This window comes from Amblyraja radiata, chromosome 1 (assembly GCF_010909765.2).
Source record: "Amblyraja radiata isolate CabotCenter1 chromosome 1, sAmbRad1.1.pri, whole genome shotgun sequence".
Lineage (NCBI taxonomy): Eukaryota > Metazoa > Chordata > Chondrichthyes > Rajiformes > Rajidae > Amblyraja > Amblyraja radiata.
In genome coordinates this window covers 107,310,558-107,319,945 of record NC_045956.1, presented here as the reverse complement: position 1 = coordinate 107,319,945, position 9,388 = coordinate 107,310,558, and the positions used below count along the sequence as shown (strand labels likewise).

Sequence of the window (9,388 nt, the reverse complement as noted above, 5' to 3'; positions counted from 1 at the left end):
ATCATCAACTATGGCAGCATGCTCCAGACACTCACCAGACACTAATTTTGCCCCTCTCAGTTTAAAGAGAAACCTTCATGTACAGTTAGATATTTCCATCTTAGGAAATAGGTCTACATGATCTCTGCATCTCCTGATTTTATATACTTCTATCAGGTCTTCCCTCAGTCTCTGGCATTCAAGGGAAAACAATCCAAGTTTGTCCGACCTCTCCCAGTAGCTACAACTTCCTTATCAGCCCCCTCTGCAGTATTTGTAAAGCCTCCACATCCTGTCTGTAATGGGGCAACCAGGACTGCACGCAATACTCCAAATGTGGCCTAACCGAAGTCCTATAAAGCTGCTTCATGACTTCCTGAGTCTTACACTCAATGCCCTGACCTATGAAGGCAAGTATACCACATCTTTTTTTACCACAAAGTAAAGTATTAGGTTGAATGCTTATCCTGCTGTTCACATATGAAAACAAAGATGTTCATTTGGTCTACTGATAAAGTCAAAATAATTTTGAGATAAGCTAACATTTAAAATAATTCTAAAACATCAATATGAAAACATGGATTATCAAAAATTAAGAAAAGTACAGATCAGATAGTTGATCTTAATATAGGCCAACCTTTATTTATAAAAATAAAGCAAATACTTGCAGTTATATTCAAACACTTTCACCCTCAATAGGAACTATTTGCCATGGAGTGAGAGCTATGTTTACAAATCTCCACTGCATACAGACTTTATTAAATTATACACATCTGTAATACATTGTTAACAAAAGTGCTAGAATATTTTGAAAAAAAAATACCTATGTGGCATACAATGTACAATTCAAGAGTTGCAACCCAGATCTTATTTTTTTTTTATGGTACGAGGCAGCCCATTTTAATTGAGCACAGCAACAAGTTCCAGAAATCTTATTTGAAGACCAAATCTCTAATGCAAATATCCATTCTTTCACCATGATCCCAGAAACAAATGCCTCACATTGAAATTGCACTATACTTCCTACAAGTCAAAGCAGTTCATTTAAAAACTCTCTCTAATTTGTTCGGAACAAATGGTGTTAGTTAATAACTGCAGAAGTGTTCTCAGATCAGAATTCAATCAAGGGAATGAATTCTGGAGGTAGAATACAAAATGCTGATATGATTATGCAACCATATAGAATACTTAACATCACTGACCAAAGATGAACTGCTAGCAGTTCCTTTGTACTTGCATTACTTAATTTAGAACACAGGACTGTCCATTGAGTGCACAATTAAATCTAGAAACCAATGATATAAATAATGTAAATACTGTGCAAATCAAAAGATGTACATATAGCGATCTTATGATCTAATACACTGGTTGCACAGGTAATGTGCAGATCAAAATAATGTTCCTTTTTCATAATTAGCTATTTAAATTAGGCCACTATTGTAAATCATCATTTCTCCTATCAAAGAATATATGCATTTCATCTTCATATCTGGCAGATGGGCTGCCCATGTTCTCCAATAATGTATGATGATCATCATGTTCAAATCCATTTGTTTCTTCTTTTTCAATCTTCTTTGTCAGAGATACTAACTGTTGCCAAGTGACTTCAATATCCTTAAACGCATGAAGTAAAAAGATGCCCAAAATGATGGTACAGAATCCACTGATAATCCCAATGACATCCTTGACATTCACACCATTCCATTCTTTGAAAAGGATGACAGAGCAAGTGATGACGGTAGTTGTGAAGAGCACATAGTAAATTGGGGTAACTAAGGAGATGTTGAAGGTATCAAGAGCTTTATTTAAATAGTTGATTTGCGTGCCAATAGAAATGATCAAGGTCAGGAGCAGAACCCAACTGAATGGTTTGCTGATCACAGGTCTGTTCTCAATCAGCTCCTTTATCACAAGGCCGAGTCCTTTTACCGAAGATACAGAAAAGGCACCAATCAGGGAGCAAATTAAGATATAGACCAGAATATTTGTTCTTCCCAATTTAGGGGCAATAAAGAAAATTAACACCACAGAAACTATGATCATTATGCTGGCAAATATGATGAATCCTGAAAGAAAAAAGAAAAACAAAACATAAATTAAACATAAACAAATAAGTTTTAAATTCGATTAGTTTAGAGATACAGCACGGAAACAGGCCCTCTGACCACTGAATCCGCGCTGACCAGCGATCCCCGTTCACTAATACTGTTCTACACACTGGGAACAATTTTATAGAAGCCAATTGACCTACAAACCTGTACATCTTTGTAATATGGGAGGAAACCAGAGCACCCGGAAAAAAACCCACGCGGTCATAGGGAGAACGTGACCTGCACAGAAAGCATTCGTAGTCAGAATCGAACCTGGGTCTCTGGCTCTGCAAGGCAGCAACTCTACCGCTGCGCCACCATGCCGCTCTAACTTTTCCCTCAGTGAGTTAGAGTCTTCAGTTGCCCACACAATTTGCCCAAGTATTTTATATTCAGCGATGTATCCACATTGACAAAATATCCATTTACAGGTGTAACAATAGGCCCATGTGATCATGTTTCATATTTTCTCCTGCCATTGCCAAAGGCAATAGGTACTCTTTGCAAAATGCCAAATATGAATTGTTAAGCAACTTTATTTACCAGAAAACATGGGGAATAACAGCTGCAATCAATTCTCAGTATGATTTAACTCATCTAAAGAGTGAAAAATTAGTGATAAGAAACACACCAACAGCATTAGCAATTTCTCACAGCTCATCACAACTCAATTCTGGCAAGTAGAGGGTTTGATATAAATCTTGTTCCCCTCGCATTCTTCACCAGAATTCACGGACTGATTGGTTGTTCATGCACCTTAAATACAGATCCTCCAGCTGCATTCAGTAATTCACATTTATTATTCCTCTGAACGCAGAACTAACAAACAATTCCTGTTTTCAAAAAGGATTGAAGGCAACCTGATTTCAGAGTTGTGATAAGTCAACTGATTTTGTCTCAATGAGACAAACAAGAAGCATCATTCTAGATTCTGGCTCTACACGGCTCCAAAATATACAGCTCAAAAACACAAAAGTGTCATGGATAGTGAAACTGGCTATCAGAAATTACAGCAGGATTTTGATCAGCTGGGCTAGTGAGCGATGGAATGGAGTTTAATGCAGATAGGTGCAAGATGTTGCAAGAAGTCAATCCAGGGCAGGAAATCCACAGTGACTGGTGAGGCCTTGGGGAGTGTTGTTGAGCAGAGGGGTCTAGGAGCATAGGTACATCGTTCCCTGAAAGTGGCACCACAGGTAGATAGGGTCGTCAGGAAGTCTTTTGATAGATTGAACCTCATCAGTCAGGATACCAAATACAGAGGTTGGGACATTATGCTACAGTTGTACAAGATGTTGGCAAGGCCACATTTGGACTCTGCTGTAGGAAGAATGTAATTAAACTGGAAAGAGTACAGAGAAGATTTACAAGTATGTTGCCAGGACTTGAGGGCGTGAGATATATAGGGAGAGGTTGTGCAGGCTAGGATTTTATTAGTTGGTGCACAGGAGGTTGATGGGTGATCTTGTAAAGGTGTTTAAAATCTTGAGGGGATTAGAAAGAGTGAATGCACAGTCTTTTACCCAGAGTAGAGGAATCAAGAACCAGAGCACAGAGGTTAAAGGTGAGAAGGGAAAGATTTAATAGGAGCCAGAGGGTAACATTTTCCAGAGAGGGTGGTGGGTACCTGGAACGAGCTGCTAGGAGGTAATTGAGTATAACAAAGACACTTGGACAGGAAAATTTGAGTGTTATGTGGCAAACATAGACAAATGGGACTAGCGTAGATGGGGCATCTTGATCGGCATGGTCATGTTGGGCTGAAGGGGCTGTTTCAGTGATGCTTCTCAAAAATGCGCCATATTTATTTTTCTAATAAATCTGTTTCTCACCATGAGATTCAAAAATATATTATGCTGAAAAATATAGATGAAAATCTACCACAAACAAGCTGTAAAACTTAAACCATAACACAAACGGTCGGAAACACTCAGATCAGACAGCATCTGGCGAGAGAATCAGAGCTGGTGTTTTACTTAGAAAATGATCACTGGCCTTTCACAGGAACTGAGAAAAGTTAAAATGCAATGCCTGGTTTAAAATGCAGTTATACAGGAAGTGGGGGAGGACAAAGGGAATATATATGATAGTGTGAAGTCTCAGAGAGATGGAAAGACAAATGCTGGCGGTGCCAGCTGAAAGAGGACAGTGAAGGTTTGTTAACTGCAACTGATCTGTGAACGCTGACAGAGGAATGAGAGATAAGACAAAGAACAATGCTGGAACAGTGAAATACAAAACATTGTATTTGCTGGAAATCTTAGAAATAAACATAAAAATGTCAGGCAGTACCCGTGTAGGGAGAAAAATTGTGTTAGTGTAACAGGTTGATGACTAGTAGTGGCTTTGCAGATGGGAAGGCTTGTTACATCAAATTGCCAAATTCAATGTTGATACATGAGATTTGATATCTACCCAATTAAAAGGAAATACTGATTAGGAAGAGGCCAAAAGTCAGAATAAAGATTTAAAGTGATAGGCAACAGGCAGTTCAGAATGAGCGAAAGTATTCTGCAAAGTGGTTAATCAATATGTGTTTGGGTTCTCCAACGTGGAAGCGACTGCATTGTGAGCAGGCACGGAACTCAGTATCAAAATATGGAGGAGACCGGGGGACAGGGGGGACACAATCTTTTTGGCGGCCGCGCGTGCATGCGCACACTCACACACTTCAGAGACTCAATCCAGCGCTAAATGCAGCTCAACTCTGCCTGTCTCGCCGGGTTAACCTACAGCCCTGCCTGGACTGACAGGACACCAGCGCTGCTTCTCCGCGCTGGCTGTATACCTGGGCCATATTTCCCGCAAGCCCAGGCAGGTTAACCTGGCGGCTCAGGCAGAGTTGAGCTGGGTTTAGCGCTGCTTCTCTGCGCTGGTTGTGGGCCTGTGGGTACAGCTCCCGTCTGACTCCCGACCTCTCTGGCCACCCGTGGGGGGGGGGGCCACTCGGGTGGGGAAGGGGCAGCGCCGGAGACCCGGCCGGGATCGATCCTGGCTGCGGATGAAGCGCAGGTCTGTGCCACGTCTCCCTCCTCCAATCACCGCACTCTATCCTCAGTCCCAGCCCCCCCCCCCACTCCTCCCTCCTCCAATCATCGCGCTGAATCATCATGTCCCGCCCCCATTGCCTGCTGACCGACGTCTCTCTCGTCCAATCAGCAGTCCCACCTCCACTGTCTCGAGAAAAGCGGAGATTTTAAAATCCGGATGACAAAAACATGGGGGGGACGTGTCCCCTCTGCCCCCCCCCCCCCCCCCCCCGGGTTTTCTGCCCCTGATGGTGAGCACTGAATGCAGTACACCAAATTGGAACTAGAGCAAGTGAATTCCTGGAGGCCTGGTTTAAAAATGTGTAGGCTGCAGCTATGAATACAGGGGTCCAAATTGTGCTCAGCTATTATAGAAAATGTGAAACTGTTTCAGTACTATCTTGAACCCTACGTGTCCTTTTCTAAATGTTTTAATGCTGCTTTTTGCTCTCATACAGAATTCAAAAGCTTCACTCTCATTATTAATTGTTCCTCTTTTCTTACCTTTAAGTGGTCCATCTCCCACTATCCCCCTCCTTTTCTTGATTTTTCCATTCCCATCTCATGGTAAGTTAGTGACCAATATCCATTCCAAGCTCAGTTTCTAACTGGTCTACAACTCATCCCATACTGTTTCCTGCAAGGACAGCACTTTATTCTTCTATTTTCTCCAGGTATGTTACAGGTATATCCATTTTGATGGCAACACCTCCTATACCAGTGCTGCCTAGATATCTCCCCTTTTCTTGATCTGTGGTTTCCCCTCCATAATTGTTGAAATGGCTTGCAGCATTATATGTCCTATTTTCTATACATCTCCACTTTCCCCTTCCCAACCAAAACAACCACAGAATGCTCTTTGTTCCTTATCTTCTAAACCACTAGCCTCCATATTATACAGATCACCCAATACCGTCCATCCCAATGTGATTCCATTACCAGACTGATCCATCTCAGTTGACATTCACTGCCTTTCTCATGGCACCTTTCCAAGCAACTGCACGAGTCATATCTACCTCTTCCTTTCCAACCAAGGATCTAAGCACTTCATCCAAGCGAGGCACAAATATACTTGTGCTTCTTCTAATTTAGTGTATTGCATTTGATGCTCATAAGTCTCAAGACTGAAAGAATTCAACAGCTTCAGTCAACTAGTGTTTTCATTTTCAGTAATTAGAAAGTCTGAAATAAAAAAGATCAACTTGTAATGTTCTTTCTCTAGACATTCTGCCTGTCCGGCTTGTTATTTTCAGTAAATTGGATACTTTCAAGAGAGTGCTAGATAGGGCTCTTAAAGACAGCGTAGTCAGGGGATATGGGGAGAAGGCAGGAACGGGGTACTGATTGGGGATGATCAGCCATGATCACATTGAATGGTGGTGCTGGCTCGAAGGGCCGAATGGCCTACTCCTGCACCTATTGTCTAAACTTGTTGATTTCAGAATTCCAGCAACTGCAGCATTTTATAAACTCAGTTCCAGCATTTGTGTTTCTCTTTTATCTCTTCTATACATCTCCATACAGAATGGCCTTGATTAACTAGCCTCTCTCAGACAGCAGCAGTCTTATGTCATTCAGCTGCTCCTGGAATCCATTCCCTTTGTTCCCTTCTCTCTTCACAATTAAAAATACATTTGATTTCTAAATTTTCCATGTTCTGATTAAATGTCACTGACTTGAAATGTTAAATTGGTTGCTCGCTCTTCAGATGCTAACTGACCTGCTGAGTATTTCCTGCATTTTTCAACATTTGTTTCTGCTAACTAAATAACCAATAGTTTTCTTACTTTATTAAAATTTGGTGCAATAATCAAATAGAATTACAGCAAAAAAAAAACCTATTAGACTGAACCAGATTTTTGCAGTATCCAATACAAAGAAAGCAGCTAGTAATGTCTAAGAATGAACAACCATTCCTGATTTTTCCAAATTGGTTATTGTGCAAAAATGTTTTGTTAAAATAAAACGGATGTACCAGTGTCTTTTAGCTTCTCTTGCATCTCATCCAAGGAGTGGACTCCTTCTTCTTCCGGTGCATGAATGACTATTATAGTTGATCCTACAACGCAGAGCAGGCACCCCAACTTGCCATGGATGTTCAGTCGCTCATGCAAGGCATAAGATGAAAGCACAGCACTGTTTGGAAAATATAAAAAATAGCAGGATACTGCAGTGAACGATTTGCAAACAAAGGAAGATTTGTTCAGTCTATAATGTTTTTTTTTAAATAATATTTTTCCTAGACAATTAACATTCCAGCATTAATGAATTGATCCATGAGTATTGGTTCTTAAATGTGGTCCAGTGATGTATTTCAGTCGTTCAGGGTGGTGGATGTATGGAATAAGCTGCTAGACAAGTTACAGTAGTTGAGGCAGGGACTATTCCAACATTTAAGAAGCAGTTAGACAGGTACATGGATAAGACAGGGTTGGAGGGATATGGACCTAATGCTGACAGGTGGGACTAGTGTAGCTGGGACATGTTTGCCAGTGTGGGCAAGCTGGGCCGAAGGGCCTGTTTCCACACTGTATCACTCATGGCTCTATTATAAGATTCTCAAGTAATTCAAGCAAATTTGTCATTTACTATCAATGCCTTTGTCCTGATTTACTTGTTTTACTTTCAGCAGGTTTTACTTTAGACTTCCCCAGGCACAAGACCCCCTAAACATTATGTCTGTGCATTGCACCCCTGGATGATGAAGATACTATTTTATTTTCTTTGTAGGACAACACATAAGGTTATGGTACACAGGCATTACACTGACTATATTGAACACAATAAATAATCCTAACCCATTTACAAGGAAGTTTGATTTACTTCTAAGTTTTCAATAGGTGTTCCTATTGATAATATTCATCTGTTCCAGATTTTATGGGTAAAAAATAAACACCTGGAGGAACTCAGCAGGTCAGGCAGCATCTGTGGAGGGAAGTGGACAGACAACATTTCTGGTCAAGAACCTTCCTCAGAATGACTACACCTCCGCTGAAGAAGAGTCCTGACCGGAAATATTGTCTGTCCATTTCCCTCCACAAATACTGCCCTTGTCGAAGTCAGTCTGTTAGTTTTTTTTAAATCATGATTCCAGCATCTGCAGTCTCGCGTCTCCGGATTTTATGAAAGTTGACAGACTTGTGCTTTAAAACATGCATAGAGAAAAAAACATTTTATGGCAGAGACACAAAAACTGGAGTAACTCAGTGGGTCAGACAGCAACTCTGGAGAAAAGGAATAGGTGACATTTCGGGTCAAGACCCTTCTTCACACCTGATGTGGTCTGAAGAAAGGTCTCAAGCCGAAACTTTACCTATCTCTTTTCTCCAGAGATGCTGTCTGATCCGCTGAGTTACTCCAGCTTTTTGAGTTTATCTTCGGTTTAAACCAGCATCTGCGGTTTCTTCCTACACATTGTGTTTTCTCCTGCCTAACAAAAGGATGGCCTAGTTTTTGTTTGTAGGATTGATTGTACAGTAATGCCCCGAGTAGCAGTGTACACAAAGATATATTTGCCATAATCTAGTCAAAACCAGGGATGTCAACTCCCATTTAAAATTGAACTGATTATTGTTATCAATTAGAGCACCCACTGAGAACTTCGAAAGAAAACTGAAATCAAACTATAAATTTAACAATGTCATTTGGTCCCACTTTTACTTCAAAACTGGCCCAACATTTATCATAAACGTCTACTGTGATGGATGTTTATCTTAATTTTTATGTGGTTGTGTGTCTTGTTGCTTTTCACTTAGTATGGCTGTATGGTAACTCAATTTTCACTGTATCTTAATTGGTACATTTGACAATAAACTGACCTTGAAGCCCATTTTGTTTACCTTACTGGATGCTGTCTGTGTAAAGATTGCACGTTCTCCCTGTGGGTTTCCTCCGAGTGCTCTGGTTTCCTCTGAGTGCTCGTTTCCTCCCACATCCCAAAGACGTGCAGATTTGTAATTTAATTGACCTCTGTAAATTTCTGCTAGTGTGCAAGGCGTGGATTCAAGAGTAGGAAAGGTGGAACTAGTGTGAATGGGTATCGATGATTAGTATGGAGTCAGTGAGGCAAAGGGCCCATTTCCATGCTGTACCTTTCAATATGGTAATGTTTCAAATGCAACCCTCCATTTTAATTATTGCAATAATAAAACATACCTTATTAGCACACTTAGTGCACCCAATGGGGTAACCAGTGTGGCAGGTGCAAACACATATGCAGTAAAGTTTGCAGCTTCTCCAGCACCCACTGCAAAATAAAATAGCAAGAAGGAGTTTAGAAACATGAAAGGG

At 40.8% G+C, this 9,388-nt stretch overlaps 1 protein-coding gene across 2 annotated transcripts in view; it reads right to left on the bottom strand.

Moving 5' to 3' along the window:
* Positions 1 to 392: 392 nt before the first annotated feature.
* Positions 393 to 9,388, bottom strand: part of nipal1 (NIPA like domain containing 1) — a 35,698-nt gene continuing 26,702 nt past the window's right edge. Inside the window, exons 4-7 of one of the 2 annotated variants that reach the window (XR_004413259.1) lie at positions 9,254 to 9,344; positions 7,074 to 7,234; positions 762 to 2,045; positions 393 to 404 (exon numbers count right to left, since the gene is read on the bottom strand). Coding sequence is in view for 1 of the 2 variants with exons in the window: in XM_033028191.1 (XP_032884082.1) it covers positions 1,414 to 2,045; positions 7,074 to 7,234; positions 9,254 to 9,344 (884 nt within the window). In the remaining variant the exon portion in view is untranslated. Of the gene's footprint in view, positions 405 to 595; positions 2,046 to 7,073; positions 7,235 to 9,253; positions 9,345 to 9,388 lie in introns of those variants that run through there. The other variant, XM_033028191.1, reaches the window with a different exon arrangement.